Raw genomic sequence first — 23,673 nt, forward strand, 5'->3', positions numbered from 1 at the left:
CCTCCTGCACACTCCCCACTGGGGTTGTGCCCGCAACCAAGGTACATGCCCTTGACTGGAATCGAACCTGGGACCCTTGAGTCCGCAGGACGATGCTCTATCCACTGAGTCAAACCGGTTAGGGCCCAACTTTGAATCTTGAAACAGCATGGCACAGTGCAAGGATAAGTACTAGAAAATCAGAGGGGGTGTGTTTTGAATCTTGATTACTTTGCATGCCTTTAAACAAGTCATCTCACCTCCCAGAGCCTGCCTTTTCATCATCTGTTAAAATTTCTTAGGATCATATTTAAGAAGTATTTGATACAATGTTTTATGTATAAATCTTTCCTCATCCCTTCTTTCTTATTCATAGTTTAGTAAAACAAGAAATGTATATGTAACTGAAAAGACATAGAATTATTGTAAGAAAATTTTTATACAGAAAACCTAAAAGAATCTAAAAATAGAATTTAAAAGGGTTTAGCAAGATGGGTAGATAATAAACTATTACTTAATGGTTACCTCAATAAACAAAACTAAATAAAATTTCTGTACATTAACAACAGTTAAAATATCTAATTAAAAGAACTGAAAGATAATATTAACAGTAACAAAAATGTAACATTCTTAGCGATAAACCTAGCAAAAATAATCAAGACCTATACGTAGTAACTCATAAAGCATTATTATATATGTGTGTACACCTACATTATAAGAAAATATATAAGAATCTAAATACAGAAATACATCTTTTGTTCATGCACAGGAAGATATCATATAATTGTGTCAATTCTCTCCAAAATTATCTATTGTCACAATGCAATCTCAAATTAAAATTTCAACAGGGTTCTTTGTAGAATTTAAGATTATTCTAAAATTATGTGTGTTAGGAGAGGTAGTTCACCATGGGCCCTGAGCATCCCTACAGTTCTTGCTGAATGTACAAGGCTGACTTATTTCCTGATACCAAGCAGTTTCTGTAGTTAGACAGGCACCTAACTAGGTCAAGGGAACCAAATTATTTTAGTTTAGAATTATAATTCCTAGGCATTTTGGAGCAATAGATGTAGAAAAACAACTTTGAAACTTAAACAACATGAAGCAAACATTTCTTTGAATTTAACTTTACCGTCTAAAATGAGGATAACGATAATATCTATGGGTGTAAATGATTTTGAGCTGCAATATACAGATATTAGCTAATAGTGGCCATGAAAGCAGCCATTAATTTATTCAAGTAATATTTACTGTAGGCCTACTATGTGCCTGCCATCAAATTGGTACCATATATATATTAGAGGCCCGGTGCACAAAAATTTGTGCACTGGGTGTGTGTGTGTGTGTGTGTGTGTGTCCCTCAGCCCGGCCTGTGCCCTCTTGCAGTCTGGGACCCCTTGGGGGATGACCATCTGCTGGCTTAGGTCTGCTCCCTGGGGGATTGGGCCTAAGATGGCAATCAGACATCCCTCTGGCAGCCCGGCAGCCCTCAAGGGATGTCCACTTGCCAGTGGGGAGCAGACCTAAGCTGCAGTCAGACATCCTTAGCGCTGCTGAGGAGGCAGGAGAGGCTCCCACCACCACCGATGTACTGGCAGCCATCAGCCTGGCTTGTGGCTGAGCAGAGCTCCCCCATGTGGGAGTGCACTGACCACAAGAGGGCAGCTCCTGCATTGAGCGTCTGGCCCCTGGTGGTCAGTGTGTGTCATAGTGACCAGTCATTCCCAGTCTTTCTACTGTTAGGGTCAGTTTGCATATTACCCTTTGATTATATAGGATAGAGGCCTGGTGCATGGGTGGGGACCCCGCTGAGGTGCCTGGCCAGCCTGGGTGAGGGGATGATGGCTGTTTGTAGCTGGCCACACCCCCTTCAGGGTGGGGGTTCCCACTGGGGTGCCTGACTGGTCTAGGTGAGGGGCTGAGGGCCGTTTTCAGGCTGGCTGGTGACTGAAGCTCCCAGCCTCTCCTTTTTTTCTTTTTATTCTGGGATTTATTTACCTTCTATAATTGAAACTTTGTTGCCATCCTGCTCGCTCCAGCTCTGAGACCATGGCCTGCTGAAAGCAGGCATCTGAGGTTTGTTTAGCTTCTATAATTGAAACTTTGTTGCTTTTGGAGCTCAGTGCTGGGCCGTGGCAGGCAGGGAACCTTGGCGTCCTCCATCACTGGAGCAAGCAAGCCTCCTGCTCGCTTCAGCTGCATGGCTGCTGGCCGCCATCTTGGTCGGCGGTTAATTTGCATATCACCCTGATTAGCCAATGGGAAGCGCAGCAAAGGTACAGTCAATTACCCTTTGTCTTTTATTAGATAGGATATATATATATATATATTTATACACACACACACACACACACACACACACACATATCCTATCTAATAAAAGAGAAACATGGTAATTAACCATAGCTCCGACACACTTCCCATTGGCTAATCTGCGAGATATGCAAATTAACTGGCAACCAAGATGGCGGCCGGCAGCCAGGCAGCTGAAGCGAACAGAGAGGCTTGCTTGCTCCAGTAACGAGGAAGCCAGGTTCCCTGCCTGCCACTGCTGGCCTCTCAGCTGCTCTCTAAGAAACTATGTTGCAATTATAGAATCTAAACAAAACCCAGAAACCTTCTTTCAGCCTGCGGTATCTCCAAGCTGGAGTCGCAACAAAGTTTCAAATACAGAAGGTAAACAAAGCCCAGAAACCTGCTTTCAGCAGCCGAGGTCTCAGAGCTGGAGTCGAGCCTCAGAGCTAAAGATGGCTCTCAGCTCCAGTGACAGCCATAGAAGGTAAATAAATCCCAGAATAAAAAAGAAAAAATAAAAGAGAGGTTGGGAGCTTCAGTCACCCGCCAGCCTGAAAACGGACCTCAGCCCCTCACCCAGACTGGCCAAGCACCCCAGTGGGGACCCCCACCCTGAAGGGGGTGTGACCAGCTACAAACAGCCATCATCCCCTCATCCAGGCTGGCCAGGCACCCCAGTGGGGACCCCCACCCTGAAGGGGGTGTGACCAGCTGCAAACAGCCATCATCCCCTCACCCAGGCTGGCCAGGCACCCCCGTGGGGACCCCCACCCTGATCCGGGACACCCTTCAGGGCAAACTAGCAGGCCCCCACCCATGCACCAGGCCTCTATCCTATATAGTAAAAGGGTAATATGCCTCCCAGCACTGCGATCAGCAGAGCCACGAGGCCTCCCGGCACTGGAGCAGCGTGACGGGGCAGTGCCCAAACCCCCTGATCGCCCTGCGGCTCTGTGTGACAGAGGGCGGGGTCACAACCTCCCTATCCGCCCTGCTCTGTTCGTGACAGGGGAAGGCACCCCAACCCCCTGATCGGCCCTGCTGTGTGTGTGACAGGGTGCGGCGCCCCAACCCCCCCATGGGCCCTGCTCTGTGTGTGATGGGTGGAGCCGCAACCTCCCCATCGGCCCTGCCTTGAGTGTGACAGGGGGTGGCGCCCCAACCCCCCAATCGGCCCTACCCCGAGCGTGACTTAGGGTGGCATCGCAACTTCCTGATCCGCCCTGCTCTGTGCATGGCAGGGGGGGATCTCCCCAACCCCCCCATCGACCCTGCCTTGAGTGTGACGGGGGGCGGGCACCCCAATCGGCCCTACCCTGAGCGTGACTGGGGGTGGTATCGCAACCCTGATCCGCCCTGCTCTGTGCATGACAGGGGGCGGCGCCCCAACTCCCCAATCGGCCCTGCTCTGAGCCCGACCAGGGGTTGCAGGGCAGGCACCTAGGGATTGGGCTTGCCCTCTGCCACCCGGGAGTGGGCCTAAGCCAGCAGGTCATTATCTCCCGAGGGGGTCCCAGACTGTGAGAGGGCACAAGTGGGGCTGAGGGATACCCCCCCGCCAGTGCACAAATTTTTGTGCACCGGGCCTCTAGTATATGTGTGTGTGTGTGTGTGTGTGTGTGTGTGTGTGTGTGTGTGTGTGTGTGTGTATATATATATATATATATATATATATAAAAAAATCTAAGCAACCATCGCAACGGAATGGACGACCAAATAGGCTGGGTGGGGCGACTAGGTCGGCAGGGGGGTTAGTGAGGGGTGCCCAAATGACGGAGTAGCGGGATGTGTGGGGCGACCAGGCCGACAGGGGGGTTAGTGAGGGGTGACCAAACAACTGAGCAGCAGCCTGTGTGGGGCAACCAGGCCCACAGGGGGGCAGTTGGGGGCGACCAGGCCGGTGGGGGGCGACTAGGCTGGCAGGAGGGGCAGATGGGGGTGAGCAGGCCAGCGGGGGGCGCAGTTAGGGGCAATCAGGCAGGCAGGCAGGTGAGTAGTTAGGAGCCAGTAGTCCCAGATTGTGAGAGGGATCCCGGATTGGAGAAGGTGCAGGCTGGGCTGAGGGGAAACCGCCCCCCCCACCCCCCGCACGAATTTCATGCACCAGGCCTCTAGTTTTTTATATAATAAAAGGGTAATATGCAAATTGACCGAATGGCGGAAGGACTGGTCACTATGATGTGCACTGACCACCAGGGGGCAGATGCTCAATGCAGGAGCTGCCCCCAGTGGTCAGTGCACTCCCACAGGGGGAGCGCCGCTCAGCCAGAAGCCCAGCTCAGCAGTGGTGGTGGGAGCCTCTCCTGCCTCCATGGCAGTGCTAGGGATGTCTGACTGCCATGGGGAGCAGGCCTAAACTGTCAGTTGGACATCCCCCGAGGGCTCCTGGACTATGAGAGGGTGCAGGCTGGGGTGAGGGACCCCCCCGCCCCCAAGTGCATGAATTATGAATTTCGTGCACCAGGCCTCTAGTTATTTTTATATTGACTAGTGTATTTAGGTTTGGATCAGTAAGTTTTTTTAAAAAATCCTCACCGCCGGGAATTTTTTTTCCATTGACTTTTAGAGAGTGTTGGAGGGAGAGGGATAAGAGGGGGAGGAGGAAGGGGAAGAGGGAGGGAGAGAGAGGGTGACATCGACATGAGAGAAACACATCGATTGCTTGCCTCCAGCACATGCCCCAGTCAGGGCACAGGGATGAACCTGCAACTGAGGTACATGCCCTTGACTAGGAATCAAACCTGGGACCTTTCAGTCATGGGCCAATGCTGTAACCACTGAGAAAACCAACCACAGCCAATAAGGTTTTAAAATCTTTGCATTAGTGCAGTGTCTAGAACAGTGGTTCTCAACCTTCCTAATGCTGCGACCCTTTAATACAGTTCCTCATGTTGTGGTGACCCCCAATTTCATTGTTACAAATTGAACATAATTAAATCATAGTGATTAATCACAAAAACAATATGTAATTATATGTGTTTTCCGATGGTCTTAGGCGACCCCTGTGAAAGGGTCGTTCGACCCCCAAAGGGGTCATGACCCACAGGTTGAGAACCGTTGGTCTAGAACAGTGTCAGTTCAATAAACATTGGTTAAATGCCTACATACTAAGAATGAACATACAATCAAATTATAATTAAAAATAACTATGGACTGTTTTTAAGATTTTTTGGTTATTGTTACTTGTTTCTTAAATCAATCCAGCCATGTCTTTAATAAGGATAATAAATTCTGAATGCAATGAGGATAGCAAGATTCTATATAGTCAATTTTCATATTCATGGATTCTGTATTTGAAAATCTGCCAACTTATTAAAATTTAACTCCATAAGTCAGTAAGTCAACTTATAACTCAATAAGTCAACACTCATAGTGCTTTCATGGTCATTGGTTGACATGTGCAAAGTGGCAAAAAATCTGAGTTATCTGAGGTGCACAGTTCCAGCTGAAGTTAAAGGTAAAGCTATGACTTATTTTAGCTCTCAATTCTATAAATACTAGTAACTGTCCTTTATGATAGTCTATTTAGTGCTGTTGGCCATGAGTTCAATGTTAATGAATATACAATATACATTAAATAAGATGTCTTTAAACAGAAACACATAAAACAAACTTATGTACTGATTAGTGCTTCAAGGAACCTATCCTACCTTCCCTATAGTTTCAGTATTCACTAATTCAGTGTTCATGGAGACTTTAAAGAACATAACTGTGAATAACAAGAATCGACTGTATGTTTCAGATAAGTAACTATTCCAAAGTTGCTAAATAAAGTTACAGTAGAAAAGCAAAAGTATGTAAACTTTGTAGTCAGAGTAGCTATTTTCTAACTTAGCCACCACCTCTAATTGACTCTGTGAAGTCATGACATTTAATCTCTTTGTGTTTCAATCGTCTGAAGTGTGTGTGTGCGCACTATGGTGATGAAGTAAAGGGTTGGCTTGCTTTCGAGATCACATCAATTTTCCACTTCTAAAACTGTAGTAAGAGTACTCACTTATAAGAGTTTCTGCTTTTTCTTTCTCATTAAAATCTTGTGATTGGCGTCCATATTGTGACTTAGATAAGAAGAGATTCTTGTGAGACCTAAATGAAACATCAAAGCTTGTGACTGGTTCCACAAAGAGTATTATTTTTTCTTGGTCATTTTTCTAGTTTGGCCAGTTCCCTTTGATGCTCTCCTTGCTTAGTGTCCCACCTTAACCTATGGCCTCTTAAGGTTTTTTATTATCAGACTCCCCTTTCTCCCATCACTTATTTTCTCCATCTCATCTATTCAGAATGGAGATTCTTTTGGCCTTCAATTAGATAGACCAAGAAAAAAAATCCTCAGACCATAAAGCATTAACTTTTATTCTTTGCTATGGCTTATAAGTTCATTTCCCCAAAGAGAAATTCCAAAATTCCTTTACACAAGATGGCAGGTATCATTTGACTGTCTTTATAGCTTCCAAAAAGGATTTTTCTGAAAGGTAAGCTGTTTGAAAATATAGGATGTGGAAGAATTTGACAACTCTGCAAAATTAGTATTACTCCAATTTTATAAAGATGCAAACTATAATGAAAAAAGTTCACCTAAGCTTACGCAGCTATTATATCACCACCTAAAACCTCTACTTTCTCCTCTGTAAGTGCTCTATACAACCTGCTAATCCTTCCCTCCCTCCTGCGCTCTCTGGAATCCATTCCAGCCTCTTCACCAGTTACCCCACCTCTTTGCCTTCTTTAACATGCAGCCCCCCTTAGGGACAATTTTTCTCTCCTTTGTGGACTTCTCAAGTAGAGACAATTTTCTGCCTTCCATGAACCTCGGGTCCCAGAGGTGGATCTCTCTACTCTCTATTTCCTAATGAATGCCACTTTCAGGATCCTGCTTCCACAGAGACCTTAGCCAGTGAGGACTTGTGCCACTGAGATGCACCACCACTCACCACCTACTATTCTTCAGTCAACCGCTATCCTTCCAAGCACTTCCCATCATCAGATCTCTCTCTCTATCCCTAACTGCTGCTGTTATCATTAATTATTTCAGTGTTCTCGTAGGTAACGCATATAGCATCCTGGCCTCTCAATTTCTCATTCCCAATGAGCTCCTTCCCACCAGGTCAGCCACTCCAAACACAATTTCAGTCAGCATCCCGACTTTTTATCTCTGAAATTATTCATGCAGACTTTCTGCTCACTGAACATGTGACATTGTCTATCACAGCATTTCTAATAGGTTACAGTTTTTCAAGTAATTTCATAAAATTGGAATCTGAGCCCTGGCTGATGTGACTCGGTTGGGTGTTATCCCATGCACCAAAAGATTGCCAGTTTGATCCCAGTCTGGGTGCATACAAGAGGCAACTAATCGATGTTTCTCTGTCCCCCGCCCCCCCCCCCCCCAATCAATAAAAACATGCTTTAAAAAAATCAGAATTTGGGATACTCATCAGAAATGTAACTTCCATCCTTCTCCTGCTGCAACATCATATTCTTATTTATATGGCAGAGGAAGAGTTTGCTAAACACCTGCTTTCAGTTCAAGTACTCCCTATGCGTGTATTCCAATAATGGCCCTATAGAAACAATGTGAAACAACCTGGGTCCCAGAGGCAGGTCTCTATAGTTTGGAATTTCAGGACATGTCAGGGTCTTGAATATCTGCTGAGGTAAGTAGGAACAGGCAATATTTTTTTAAATAATACCATTTTTTTAATAACTAGGCAGTTATTATGACCTGTCTAGGTTCTGCATGAATTCCTAAAAAGATTTTAAAAATGGAGAAGAAATAATGTCTATTTACCTTACCTCATTAAAGATACTGTATCCCGTGAGGATTCAGTTACTGCAGATGGTTTGTTATTAACACTGAAAGGAAGAAAATAATTATAAGAATGCAATAAAAGTAAACATTTCATAAGAACAGTCCTTTCTACCCTGGCCAGGTAGCTCAGTTGGTTAGAGCATTGTCTCTATATGCCAAGGCTGTGGGTTCCATCCCCAGTAAGAGCACATATAAGAATCAACGAATGAATGCTTAAATAAGTGGAATAACAAATTAGTATTTCTTTCTGTCTCTAAAAAAAAGAAAAAGAAAAAAGAAAAACCAAAACAAAACAGAATAGTTTTCACGCAGTCAATTTATTAAAAATTTCAGTGCATAAAAACCATCTTTGCGAAAGAAATCCTGGTAACATTGGGCTATATATTTCATTACAACATGACTAATTTTTGCCACCATTCTCTAACTGAACTTTATTTTATTTTCTGGGATATGTTTTTTCATTGACTTTTATAGAGAGTAGAAGGGAAGGAGGAAGGGGGGGGAGAGAGAAATACATTGATGTGAGGGACACACATCGCTTGTTTGCCTCCCGCATGTGCCTTGATCAAGGTGGGGATCAACCCGGCAACCCAGGTCCTTGATCAGCAATCGAACTCACCACCCTTTGGGGTGTGGGCCAATACTCTAACCACTGTGAAACACTGGCCAGGACTGATTTTTTTATGAATCCTTCCCCTTTGTGATAGTTAAAATCAGCTCCCACAACACAGCACCACCATTACATCACCACGGCTTCATGGCAACTATTCTCTCCTGAAATGATACTTCCTCTTTCATTCACCTGTAAAAATCCAAACCACCCTCCAAGGCTCCGCTCAGTGCTCACCCATCCTTGAAGGTGTCCATGTAAAGTCTTTCAGCGTGTAAGTCCATCTGCACACTAACAAGTTAGGTAATGTCTGTGTGTTTCACGTCTATAATTCTGATGGCCTCCAACAGTTTATAAGCTTTATCAGAGCACAGTATTTCATCCAGCACTGGTAACACAAGGGCTTCATTTTTTCCTAGCATTTGTATGACCTTGCAGTCACAACTCTGATTCTATTTGCTTCCAGGATAGCTTTGTTAGTTGCTTGACGCTTGATCTCTACTTCGTGTCTAGTTTTGGTTTTGCTCCCTATGTCTAGTGCACTGCAAGTTCTAATGTATACCTGGTAATGAACTAGGTACCTTGGATACAAAATTTATTAAGAACCTCTAAAGAATTCTCAATCTAGTGAGAGATATAGGCGGGTAAACAAATATGTTACTGTACAAGGTAAGTCCCTTCACACAGGTGTGACTCAGTGCTATGGGAGCACAGAAGTGACAACTCTGATCAGAGAGCGCAATGAGACTTCTTGTAGGTGATCTTTGAGCTAGACCTTGAGTGGCAAGTAAGAGATTGCCTTGAAGAGAATAGAAAGAAGGAAATTCAAAACTGAAGAGTCCTGGCTGGTGTGGCTCAGTTGGAGTATCGTCCCATGCACGGAGAGGTTGCTGGTTCAATTTCTGGGCAGGGCACATGCGTGGGTTGTGGGCTCGATCACCAGTAGGGGGCGTGCAGGAGGCAGCCGATTGATGTTTCTCTCTCTTCCAAAAATCAATAAAAACATACTTTAAAAATTTTTAAAAAACAAAAACTGGCCCTACCTGGTTTGGCTCAATGGATAGAGCGTCAGCCTGTGGACGGAAGGGTCCCGGGTTTGATTCTGGTCAAAGGTACATACCTGGGTTTCGGCCTCAACCCAAGTAGGGGGCAAGCAGGAGGCAGCCAATCAATGATTCTCTCTCATCATTGATGTTTCAATCTCTCTCTCCCTCTCCTGTCTTCTCTCTGAAATCAATTAAAAAACAAACAAACAAAAAAGCATTCCTTGCTGCCCTAGCCAGTTTGACTCAGTGGATAGAGCATCAGCCTGTGGACTGGTCCCGGGTTCAATTCCAGTAAAGGGCACCGACCTCGTTTCTAGGCTCCTCCTCCTCCCAGGCCGTGGTCAGGGCTCCTGCAGAAGGCAATCAATCAATGTGTTTCTCTCACATCGTTAGTTCTGTCTTTCCCTCTCTCTTCCACTCAATGGGAAAATCAATGGAAAAATATCCTTGGGTGAGGATTAAAACAAAACAAAACAAAACACAAAAACTGAAGCAAGGGTCAAGGCATGAAACAGCTTGTAATATTTCAAGATGAGGGAGAAGTTCTGGCTGCTAGAAAGTACCATGTATGTGGACAGGGAGGGGATAATATTATGAAGAAAATAAAAAAAAGACAAAAGCAAAACCAGAAAGGGGCTATGTAAAGCCCTGTAAGCCATGCCAATAAATTATAACTCGTCTAGTAAGAAGAGAAAGCCAACAGAGGTTATTGTGAAGTGATTTAGACAGACCTGCTTTCATGGGAAGCTAACTCTGGAAGTCATGCCAAGGATGGATTTGTGTGGTACAAAGCTAAATAATAATCTAGGAAATATCAACACTAATAAAAGAGAAAAATGGTAATGGGCGTACGAGCTACCCTTTTCATTGGCTAATCAAGGCTATATGCAAATTAACTGCCAACTAAGATTGGCAGTTAACTGCCAACAAGATGGCGGTTAATTTGCATATGGAGGCACAATGCAGGGAGGCAAAAGGGAAAGCAGGAAGAAGCCCCCTGCCACTGACAGTGATCAGAAACCCAGGGGGGAGCTAAGAGCTGGGGGGCAGGGCAAAGGCGGCCCTGGGGCCGCCTTTGCCCTGCCCCCCAGCCATGATCTGAAAATCAGGTGCCTTTTCTGCCCTGGCCAGTGATAGCAGGAAGTAGGGGTGGAGCCAGCGATGGGAGCTGGACACGGTCGAAGCTGGCAGTCCCTGGAGCTAGGGGCCCCTTGCCTGGGCCTAAAGCGGAGCCCATGATCGCGGGGCCGCTGCAGCTGTGGGTCCCCGCTGCCCGGGCCGGACGCCTAGGCCAGAGGCGTCAGGCCTGGGCAAGGGGCCCATCCTGCGATTGGAGGGTGATGGGGGTCAACGCCTGAGGTCTCCCAGTATGTGAGAGGCGGCAGGCTGGGCTGAGGGCCACTCCCCCCCACATACACCCAGTGCACGAATTTCGTGCACCGGGCCCCTAGTATATATATAAAAGCCTAAGTGACCGTCTGACCGGTAGCAATGACGTGCACTGACCACCAGGGGGCAGATGCTCTAGTAAATTATAAGAAAGGATGAGTTAGAGAGACATTTCTGAGATGGGATTCATAACACTTGGGGAGGTAACTGGATGTGTGAGGTGAGGGAGTCAGGTTACAGAGAGCAGATGAGAAATCAACAATTCGGTTTCACACACTGATTTACTTTGTGTCTAGACATTTGAAACAAGTAGGTGGTATTATATAAGGAAGGCACATAGGATAGGTGTTCATTATCTGCCAGAATCGTGGTAAATCTTTATTTTAAAGCAGTATTACACTGGGCAGGAAGGCTGGGCCACGAGAATGTATTAGGTATTAGTATTACTAAATTTTAATTTCCTAAATAAAATACAATAATTGAGTCAATAAAAATAAAACCTGGCCCTGGCCAGTGTGGCCCCCTGGATAGGATCAGCCTATGCACTGAAGGTTCTTAGGTTCAATTCCCTGTCAAGGTCACATACCTGGGTTGCAGGTTCAATCCCTGGCCCTGGTGGGGGTGCATGTAAGAGGCAAGCAATTGATGTGTCTCTTACTTTGATGTTTCTCTTTCTCTTTCTTTCCCCCACCCCCACACCAATGGAAAGAATATCCTCCAGTGAGGATTAACAAAAAAACAAAACAAATAAAATGGCAAATTAAAAAAATTTTTTAAAATAAAACCTATACTTCTCAGAATAAGTCTTCAAAAAAAAAAAAAAAAAAAGTCAATAAGAACTAAGACTTTTAACAGTCTTTGCGGAGATGAGCCAGATCCTGTTCTGATAGTAGGGACAGGAGAGATTACCTAGTTATAAGATGACTGAGCTCAGCCCTGATGTGTGACCAAAGCTACGTCCATCCAACTTGTTGGATACCAATCCTCACCTCTAAATAAGTAGTTAAGGAGACCACAGAATGACTATCTTCTGGCCTTGAATTAAGGGTGAAAGAATAGAGGGAATGGACCATAGATTCAATAGAAAAGAAGGTTTTAATAATAGAAGGGTTTATATTATTGACAGGGTTAGCTTCTAAAACCAAAGCAAAGGTATAATCAGTTGTGTAAGTCACCCTTGCAAACCCCTAAAGAAATAACTCTGGAGACTGAACTCTTGTCTCTCAATATGTATGACTAAACAGTGGTTTCCCTCAGCACTGGAGCAAATCACTGTTTCTTCAGTGGAGCAGCAAATGAAGCGGGCTAGCTTACCCTTAGAGAAGATGTATGAGCAATGTTTTTTTTTAAAATATATTTTATTGATTTTGTACAGAGAGGAAGGGAGAGAGACAGAGAGCCAGAAACATCGATGAGAGAGAAATATCGATCAGCTGCCTCCCGCACACTCCCCACTGGAGATGTGCCCGCAACCAAGGCACATGCCCCTGATCGGAATCGAACCCGGGACCTTTCAGTCCGAAGGCCAACGCTCCATCCACTGAGCCAAAATGACTACGGCAGCAATGTCTTAAATAGTAGACTAACCCTCAGTAGTGTCAAACAGTCAAATAATAGGGCAAGTGGGATCTGAGAACTAAGGGGCACAGATGATTCAGGTTTCTAACCTCAACACTGTTCCAGTGCACATGTCCTCTGAGAATGGTAAATGACATTACATTATTTAAACTGTGTATTTTCTCATTCTCTATTTTTGTTTGGCATATATAACAGAATTTTGCATAAACCATGAAATAAGTCTACATACGCCAAACCAACCAATGTTAATCATCAGCAAGACAATATACCCACGGCTCAATAATATTTTTATTAATAATGGCTCACTAGTACCACTTTTACATAAAAAGACTGCATCAGAAGACAAAAAATATGTAAACAGATTTACAAACCTTTTGCATACTTCCAAATTAGCTTGAGTTTCCATGTCAACATCATTATCTTGAGAAACTGTTGTTCTTGCTCTTTTACTTTCTACTACTTTTGCTGCTGCCTTAAAAAAAGTTGTTGGAGAAAGAAAGGAACGCGTTAAGCCATTTTAAACAAAGAGCATTAAATTAAAGCTTCTAATTCTTTGATAGTCATAACCAAAATATCTATTCACAGGCCAATCAAGGGCACTATGCTACAGCTGTGACAGCATGAGCAGCTACTTCAGCTATCTGCTTGGTGTGTAAGCATTATGCAGGTCTTTCCTTGTGAACATGTTACACCTCCAAAGTTCTCTTGGAAATTTGAAGATAAAAAAGTTACTTTACTTTTCCCAAAAATATGCAAAAACTTTCAGTAAAATTTAAATTGAAACTAAACATTTTTGCTTATTTCTTAACTCATTCTAAGTTTTCCCTCTAACTTTTTATTTTGAAAATTTCCAACTCTTATTTTGAAAAGTTGTAAAAATACTATAAAAACCACCAAGAAACCCTTTATATTCACTAATTGTAACATTTTGCCACATTCTTTTACAAAAAAATCACGAAACAAAATTCTGATTTGCTTTTAAAGGATTTCTATTTCAAGTATTCTTCTTTATTATATCAATTTCTCCTAAGTCTACCAGTCTTTCTGAATACATGCATACCTTCATTAGAAATGTTGATGATTTTTCATCAAGTACATAATTCACAAAACTCTTAATTTTCTCCATCATATGGCTGTAGCTGAAGTGTTGGAAAAAAGAATGAAATGTATCTTTCTGAGAGATTACCATAAGCAATTTTCTTTGTAAAGACTAGAGAAAAGAGAAGAAACATTAACCCATAAATCAAATAAGATAAATATAAATTTTGTCATAAATTAAAAAGATCATTTTGTAAATATAAACTCAAAGACCTACAATTAAGAGATTTTTAAGATTCTCATGTTTTAAATCGCCCACCAATTTATTTTTCCTGACTTAAAGAAACACCTTATATTTCACACACATACAAAAGAACTTTAAAAAGATTACAAACCTGAATGTCCATTACCAAATTTAAGAACTAAGACATCATCTGTGCAGTCACAGCCCTTGTTTATAAGGGCAGGGAACCCAATAAATGTATTAGGCTTTCTGCTGAAATCTGGAGTGTTATACCCCAGAAACAGGAGGAAATTAGACATAGATGGAGCCATACTAAAACTATAACTGACTCTCAACTTGGGTTAGTCCCTCAATGGATTAAAGTCATCACCCCACAACTCTTTATTTGCACCAGTAAATGAAAAGATGCTCACCTGCATTAGTCATCAGGAAAACAAATTAAAATACAATGTACCCCTAGCCAGTTTTGCTCAGTGAATAAAGCGTTGGCCCACGGACTGAAGGGTCCTGGGTTTGATTCCAGTCAAGGGCATGTACCTTCGTTGCAGGCTAAATCCCTGGCCCTGGTCGGGGTGTGTGTGGGAGGCAACCAATCAATGTGTCTCTCTTACATCAATGTTTCTCCCTGTATCTCCCCCCTCCCTTCTACTCTCTCACTCTCCCACAGCACTAGAGAAACTGACATAATATTAATATAACTATTTTGGAAAACTATTTGGCAGCATCTACCAAAACTGAATGAGTATGTTCATATCCTGTAACCCATCAATTCTATTCCTAAGTACATACCAATAAAAACACATACAAGGTGTCCCAAAAAATGTATATACACTTTGAATGATTATAAAGTCAGTGTTTTTTAACATACAAAATTTAAAAGAATCTGTAGAAATGAACACTGTTTTGTGCCTGTTTCCAAACTGATGACCGTTCTAGTTCAGGCACTGCTGATAATGCGAAGCAGTGGAATCACAAACATCAAGAATCATTTCACCTTAGCCAGTTGCTCAGTGGTTAGAGCGTTGGCCCGTGGACTCAAGGGTCTCAGGTTTGATTGCGATCAAGGGCACATACCTCTACGGTTACAGGCTCAATGCCCAGTATGCAGGAGGCAACCAATAGATATGTCTCTCTCACATCGTTGTTTCTCTCTCTCTGTCTCTCCCCCTCCCTTCCCCTCTAAAAATCAATAGGAAAAAAAAATATTCTCAGATGAGGATTAACAAAAACAACAAAAAAGGATTATTTCTTTCGGCATTTATGTGCCTCCAATTAGTTGACTGTTGCCGGTTTTATCTTTTATGTATCCTCCATAAAAAAAAGTCTACTGGCACTTTAGGATAAATTTTCTTTGTTCAAAGCTTAGTCTGGCTTCAGCTATTATTTCAAATCAGTTAAACCTGAAAAAGATTGACAATTACGGTGAGTTATCAGCTATTAAAGTGTGTAAATATTTCTTTGGGACACCTGGTATATGTACTACAAAAGACAAGTATAAAGGAATGTAATAGCCCCAAACTGAAAATGACTTCAAATGTCCATCAACAGTAGAATGTTATAGTATATTCCTACAATCAAGCAACAAGAATGAACTATTGTTATAAGCAACACCATGGATCAATATTAATATATATATAAACTTGTATAGCAAGTTCAGAAACAAGTAAAATTGATCTTGGATGTTACAAGTCAGACCAGTGGTTACCCTTGAGAAGGTGGGAAGGACAGTGACTGGAGGGTGGGGGTGCTGGTAATCTTCTGATTCATGGTCTAGGCGCAGTGGTCGGCAAACTGCAGCTCGGCAAACCGCGGCTCGAGAGCCATATGTGGCTCTTCGGCCCCTTGAGTGTGGCTCTTCCACAAAATACCAGTTCTTCCACAAAATACCAACTTCTGCGCATGGGCCACGAAGTTTCAGTCGCACTGTACGTGCGCGCCCCCCACATGGTATTTTGTGGAAGAGCCACACTCAAGGGGCCAAAGAGCCACATGTGGCTCTCGAGCCGCGGTTTGCTGACCACGGGTCTAGGGGCTCATCACACAAATGTGCTCCTTTTGTGAAAACACACCTACTTACACATTTATGATACATGCACTATGCTAGAGGTATGTTATTAATAAAAAGTTTACAGAAAACATATAAAACTATTTTTTCTTTGAATAAGCTTAATTTACTCCAATAGCACTTTGCTTTTAATCTTTGACCTTAACAACTAATGAACATATAAGAAACTTACAGAAAAATAAGCAGGTTATAATGCCTTCTTCCATCCTGCAATGCCCAATATAGTAGCCACTAGCCACTCATGGCTACTAAGCCCTTAAAATGTATAACCCCAACTCAGCCAGTGTGGTTTACTGGTTGAGTGTCGACCTATGAATCAGGAGGTTGAGGTTTGATTTCAAGTCAGGGTATGTGCCCGGGTTGCGGGCTCCATCCCCAGTAGGGGGAGTGCGGAGGCATCCAATCAATTAGTCTCTCTCATCACTGATGTTTCTATCTCTCTCCCTCTTCCTTCCTCTCTCTAAAATTAATGTGTATATATATATTAAAATGTATGACAAAAGTATAAAATATACGCCAGGTTTCGAAGACTTAGTACAAAAAAGGAAAGCAAAATATTTCATCAATACATTCTTATACTGATTAGATGTTAAAAACAATGTATTTTTTTAACATATTGGGTTAAATAAAATGTTATTAAAATTAGTTTCACTTGTTTCTTTTAACCTTTTTTATGTGGCTACCAGAAAATGTAAAAATCACATATTGGACTTGCACTGTATTTCTACTGGACAGCACTGTTCTATACTGTTCATCATTCCTTTCTCCTTCCATGTTCTCCCCATTTCCCTCATGCCATATAAACAGTTCTACAATTCTGATTCTAATTTAAACAATTACCATATCAGAATCTGAGTCACCAAATATTCTTTCAAAGACTTCTTCTGCTTCCTTAAAATTGCCACTTTCCATACAAACAGCTATAGCCTAAAAAAAGACAAATACATACTTAAGATTGCTTTGTAAAATAATTGTTGTTTAATATTGAAATAACTCAGAGAAGTCTGAACTACTTCATTTAAAATATTTTTATGTAGTTTAACAATATTATTTTTTGGAGTTTAATAATTTTGATTTGATAAATTATATAAAATACTTTTTCAAAGATAAAATAACTGTGGTTTGAAAAGACATGAAAAAACTTCATATACTATATAATAAAAGCCTAATATGCTAAGTGTCCGGTCAACAGGTCAGCCATTCAACCAATAAAAGTGTAACATGCTAATGATATGCTAAGGCTGCTCAACCTCTCACTATGACATGCACTGACCACCAGGGAGGCAGATAGCTGACTGGACGATCAGTCGCTATGATGTGCACTGACCACCAGAGGACAGACGCTCCGAACGGTAGGTTAGCTTGCTGTTGGGGTCCAGCTGATCAGGACTGAGTGAGATGGGCCAGGCACGCCCTGGAGCCCTCCTATAGTCCCTCCCCCATTGGTCAACCTCTCGCATCCTTCCCCAGCCCCGATAGTGCATTATCGTGCACCGGTGGGGTCCCTTAGCCTGGCCGCGCCCTCTCGCAATCCAGGACCCCTCAGGGGATGTCGGAGAGCCGGTTTCAGCCCGATCCCCGCAGGCCAGGCCGAGGGACCCCACTGGTGCACAAATTTGTGCACTGGGCTTTTTAGTATGCTAATAAACATGCAACATTCTATCATTTTGAATTCAGGCCAAATTAACTTAGAAGCTATGTTATGTACATTTACAATCCACCTAAATATTTTGAACAAAAAATGTGGGGAAACAGTGGCATTTATGGCAATTAGTTAATATAAAATCTGCTAGAGAGGAGGCCTGAAAAATCTCTAATAGAAACCTAGGAAACTAGATGCTTTTAATAATCATTTTATAAACTGGCCTTTTTTGATACCATATGGGATAAGATATGGGACCACCATTACTATCTAAGTAGCTTTGTAAACTTGGGCAAATTATTTAACCTCTTGGCGCTGCTTCATTTTCCTTATATGTAAAAGGGTAGAAAAAATAGTATCTATTTCACAGAATTGTTGTAAGGTTACAGAGTTATATATGAAAGTACTCAGAATAGTATACCTGGCAAATAGTAAGCAATATATTACAGGTTTGCTATATATTTTATGGTAACCCACTCAACTTTACTAGTATATTAACAAAGGCCTGTTTCTTCTAGAGCACTCCCAAAATTTGGAAAGCATGACAAATCTCTTTGCCCTAGGTTGAAATTCTTAAAAGAAGCAGTCTTTTTTGCCCATTCTCGTCAAGACTTAATTTTACTTGACAGTCACTATACTATCAAAATTAATTCCTGGGAAGGTGGGATTTTCTCTCCTACTCAACAGTAAAGCATTTTAAATGTAGAAAAGTTTATTCATCTAACAAAATTCCTCTTAGCAAATCACATTTTTCCTGCTCTTATATCTTTGAGTAGTTTTTTTGGCTTATCACTCTTTAATAGGTTACTCCTAAAATTTTAGAGTTGAAACTTTATGTTCTCTTCATAACAAAAATCCATTGATTTTTAAAAAATGAAATATTCTAATTTATTCACATTTATAATCTTTAAAAATTGAGAGGGCACTGGCCAGCATGGCTCAGTGGTTGAGTGTCGACCTATGAACCAGGAGGTCATGGTTCAATTACCGTTTGGGGAATATGCCTGGGCTGTGGGTTTGATCACCAGTGTGGGGAATGCAGGAGGCAGCTGATCAGTGATTCTCTCTCATCATTGATGCTTCTATCTCTCTTTCCCTGTCCCTTCCTCTCTGAAATCAATAAAAAAAATATATTTTTTTAAAACATTGTTCCTTGAACTATCCAATGACCCTTTCTAAAATATATATAACATATATGTGAATGAGAGGGCACAAACCACAAGTTTTTCAAAGTTGCTTGATGGACTATAAATAGATGTGGCACATTTTCCAAAGTGTGGCAATAAACACTCATGTAGCAGCCTCTAAGTCCCAGCTCGCAGAGCTCATGTCCAGACTATAAACCAAAGGTCAAATTTCTAAAGAAAATGATTACATTAAATTTTACTCTGGGTTTACTGCCCAACTTCTATTAGAGTGAGTCTTAATTTCTTTAGATATATTTTTATTTTCTAGCAGAATAATAATTATAGACAGAAAGTAACACTCATACCTGAATTTTAATTAAATTCTGTATTTCTTCATGAAGTTTGTCATGTTCCTTTTCAATTGAATCCCAAATCATCAGGGCTGATTCCAAGGGTGTAATTCGTTCATCAGTTTCAAACTGTGCATCTTTTAAAACCATAACAAAAATAAGTTAGAAAGCTAAATAGAACCTTACTGCATCAATTTTTAAAATTCATTTATTTAAATATTTATCAAGTGTATACTATCTCTTAGGCATTGCTTTTATATATATCAGTTTAGGGAAGTGATCTCACTTTTCAAGTTGATTTCCTTATTAAAAATCAACTTTAACAATGGAAAAAACTAGATTAGTTTACCATTTAAAGCTTTTCTTTACTAAAATACTGATTTTAAGAGCTAAAATAAACTATACATTACATAAGGTATCACAGTAACAGAATTTTTTAAAAAAATATATATTTTATTGATTTTTTACAGAGAGGGAGGGAGAGGGATAGAGAGTTAGAAACATCGATGAGAGAGAAACATCGATTCAGCTGCCTCTTGCACGCCCCCCACTGGGGATGTGGCCGCAACCCAAGTACATGCCCTTGACCGGAATCGAACCTGGGACCCTTCAGTCCCCAGGCCGACGCTATATCCGCTGAGCCAAACCAGCTAGGGCAGTAACAGAATTCTTAAATAATTCATAAGAATCATTATGTATTATAACAAACCTCTAGACTAGAGCATGAAATTAGTTTATTTTGTATTTAATTTTACCATATACCACTTGAAATCCTTGTTATATATTTTATGGATGTTTGAAATAGGATCTTTCAAAAAGTTATTTCTCTACCAACATTCTTCCAATCACCAAGACTTAAAATCTAAGTCAGGGGTGGGCAAACTTTTTGACTCGAGGGCCACAATGGGTTCTTAAACTGGACCGGAGGGCCGGAACAAAAGCATGGATGGAGTGTTTGTGTGAACTAATATAAATTCAAAGTAAACATCATTACATAAAAGGGTACGGTCTTTTTTTTTTTTTAGTTTTATTCATTTCAAACGGGCCGTAGTTTGCCCACGGCTGATCTAAGGAGTCACCATTTTATTCCTTTTTCTCATTACCATATCCAATCTGTTGCAAAACACTGTATAGTGGTTAAAAAACTTGACTTTGGAGTTTATTCCAGACACTGTTATTACCTTATAGTGCTGAAAACATTATTTCACCTTTTTAAGCCTCTTTTTTTTCTCACCTACAAATGGAACATTAAATACTATCTCATAGGATTTATGTGAATATTTAATGAGATAGTATTTTTATTACTGTTAAACTTTCTTAAAACAGAAGTTTGATCAGGTTTTTCTGATCAAAGACTCACAGTGGCTGGTAACTTAGCAAATTACATACAAACACCTCAATGTGACATCAGAACCTTCACTATAATCAAAAGGCCCTTTAAATGACCATGTTGTAATATCAGCCATTACTGATAATCTGAATCAGGCGTGCCCATTCCAATCTAAAATGAACTCTGGGGACAAGCAAGAGATATTATAGTTAGAAATCGGCTTACATAGATAATTGCTGAAATCAAGTTCAAGTTAAGAGGCTTCAAATATCATAGTGCTGGTAAAAACAAAACAGTCTGCATGACAGGAAAAGTCACCTCAAAAGTTACCATACAAACTTAAATTAAAATCTCCAAGGTAGAATCTGTGAAGTGTGGGACCATAGTAGCAGCATCAGAATCACCTGGTAACTTACAGGAAACATAACTCCAGGGCCCCTCACCCATCCCACTGAATCAGAAACTCATGGAGGGGAAGGGGATTCAGCATTCTTTCTTTCTTTTTTTAAAACAAGTTCTCTCATATTTCTGAAGCAGTATCAAGTTTGAGAGCTACTACTCTAAGAAGATGGGGACTGTATCTCTTTTACTTGCTTTAGATATGCTTGTGTGTATATGTATATGACAAATACATGTGGGCAAACTCTCAAAAACAAATGATGGCTCACCATCTGTTTCTCATCGTCTTACCTTTAGACATAGATTGAAATATTTCCAATATAAGATAAAAATACATATTTACCGAGGGCTTTTCCTGATGCAATTCGTGTCAAAAACTGGCATATGTATATAGTTCTCAATTGATGAGATGTTAGACTGGGTAACCCATGAATAATAGCTGAAAAAGGAAAAAAAGTGAATTTTATTAAAACTAAAAAAACAACCCTGACCCAACAGTGCCTATATGGTTTATTGAGAAAAAAGGTTATAAACATCACACAAAAATTACCATAAAGTTAGAGCTATATACTTTTATTTATAGGCAATTTTTTAAAACTACATATATTTTTATTTCAGAGAGGAAGGGAGAGGGAGAGAGATAGAAACATCAATGATGAGAGAGAATCACTGACCGGCTGCCTTCTGCATGTCCCTCACTAGAGATCGAGCACGCAAGCCAGGCATGTGCCCTTGACCAGAACTGAACCTGGGACACTTCAGTTCGCAGGCCCATGCTCTATCCACTGAGGCAAAACAGCCAGGGCTATTTGTAGGCAATTTTTAAAATACAGTGGGGCCTTGACTTACGAGTGTCCTAACGAGTTTTTCGAGATACGAGCCATCTCTCAGCCGATTTTTTGCTTTGAGTTGCGAGCTAAAATTCGGGTTACGAGCCAGCTTCAGATACCCCACCACTAGTTGGCGCAGCGAACGTCACAGTGAACGCCACAACATCATCCCAGCATCACGTGTCTCAATCGTTCACCTTTTGATTTGACATACGAGTAATTTGAGTTACGAGCTCCGGAACGAATTAAACTTGTAAGTCAAGGCCCCACTGTATCAGAACAAAATTACAACAATAAACACTTGTAAAATAAAGCTAGTATTTCACATGTAGAATAATAAATATTTAAAACTACTTTCACATGTAGCACTCTAATGAATAGGGAGATTTAGACCTAAATTATAAAATGTGTCTAGTCATTATCTGGAAACATTTTATATTTTAAAACTCCTAATGTTATAGGAAATATTTTATATTACTTCTGTCAAGGTTTTAGTTAAGTGTTGGTTACAGGTATGAAAAGAGCAGGTAGCCAAGTTCAATCATAGTAGGTTTTCCTTGTTCAGAAGGGCAATGGTATGCAGGATATCTGCAGTGACCACAGCTGACTAAACTGAATATGGAGGGAAGCAAATACAGAAGGGATCTGATTTTCTTCTCGACAGATTAGGTTTTTCTGTTACTTTGCTCCTATGCTTTACTTATCCACTGTGGGACTCATTAAAATTTTTATTAGTCACTTGCATAACTTTTTAATTTGTGCCTAAAACCATCTGAGGGGCAAGGACCAGTTGGCTATCTCCTCATTCAGTCATTAGTCCCTAATACTGGCTAGAAGTACATGTCCAGTAAATATATAATGGCCCTGTTAGGTCTTAATGCTTCTTTTTTAAAAAAATATATTTTTATTGACTTTTTACAGAGAGGAAGAGAGAGGGATAGAGAGTTAGAAACATCGATCAGCTGCTTCCTGCACACCTCCTACTGGGGATGTGCCTGCAACCAAGATACATGCCCTTGACCGGAATCGAACCTGGAACCTTTCAGTCCGCAGGCCGACGCTCTATCCATTGAGCCAAAGCGGTTAGGGCAATGCTTCTGTTATATGCTTCCATAGCATTCTACACTCATCTTTTTTGGTTTACTCCACATTTTTACTTTAGTTGTTCAGTGATTTGTTTTTCATTGCTATATGGTAATGAACTCACTGAGGTCCAGGATTATGGTTTACTCACCACTGTATATACTCACTGTCTAGCATAACACCTGGGTGGGCACTCAGATATCAAATAAATGCCCTAACCGGAAATTGAACCGTGACCTCCCGGTTCATATGTGACACTCAACCACTGAGCCATGCTTGCTGGGCGCTTTTTTAAAAAATCTTTACCCAAGGAGGGAGGATATTTTTTCCATTGATTTTTTAGAGAGAGTGGAAGGGGGGGAAGGGAGGGAGGGAGAGAGAGAGAGGAAGAGAGAGAAGGAGAAGGAGGGGGAAGAAGGGAGAGAGAGAAGAAGAGGGAGGAGGGAGAGAGAGAGAGACTGATTGGTTGCCTCCCACATGGCCAATGATGGGTGGGGATCCAACCTGCAACCCAGGTGGGTGCCCTTGACTGGGAATCGAACCCACAAGACAATAAGGCTCTGGTCTGTATCAAATAATCTTAGGAACAAAGCACTGACCACAGAGAGTTTCAATCAAACTGGAGATAACAGGTGGGCCTCAGCTGTGGCTCAGCTCCAGGCCCATGAAAGCAGTGAAACCATACCAATCCAAGCCATGGCTGGTCAGCTACCCCTACCCTAGTGTCAGCCAGTCAAACAGAGGCCAGGACCCTAACTCCCTTAGTCACCATGCGTAATGGTTTCCCCCTAAAGAACCCATCCCCTGGAAGCCATCAGGAGCCAGGTCTCTGAGCATTAAATTAGCTCACTGTCTCTGG

The 23,673-nt window shown here is 41.6% G+C and overlaps 1 protein-coding gene across 4 annotated transcripts in view; it reads right to left on the minus strand.

The window, feature by feature from the left end:
* The window catches only part of TERF1 (telomeric repeat binding factor 1), a 34,815-nt gene that overhangs the window by 9,073 nt on the left and 2,069 nt on the right, over nucleotides 1-23,673 (minus strand). The window contains exons 2-8 of one of the 4 annotated variants that reach the window (XM_059672884.1): nucleotides 21,245-21,340; nucleotides 19,188-19,309; nucleotides 16,894-16,980; nucleotides 13,767-13,916; nucleotides 13,078-13,178; nucleotides 8,068-8,127; nucleotides 6,272-6,360 (exon numbers count right to left, since the gene is read on the minus strand). In XM_059672884.1, the coding sequence (XP_059528867.1) occupies nucleotides 6,272-6,360; nucleotides 8,068-8,127; nucleotides 13,078-13,178; nucleotides 13,767-13,916; nucleotides 16,894-16,980; nucleotides 19,188-19,309; nucleotides 21,245-21,340 (705 nt within the window). The other 3 variants (XM_059672886.1, XM_059672885.1, XM_059672887.1) reach the window with 3 other exon arrangements.

The sequence above is a fragment of the Myotis daubentonii genome, chromosome 17, assembly GCF_963259705.1.
Source record: "Myotis daubentonii chromosome 17, mMyoDau2.1, whole genome shotgun sequence".
Lineage (NCBI taxonomy): Eukaryota > Metazoa > Chordata > Mammalia > Chiroptera > Vespertilionidae > Myotis > Myotis daubentonii.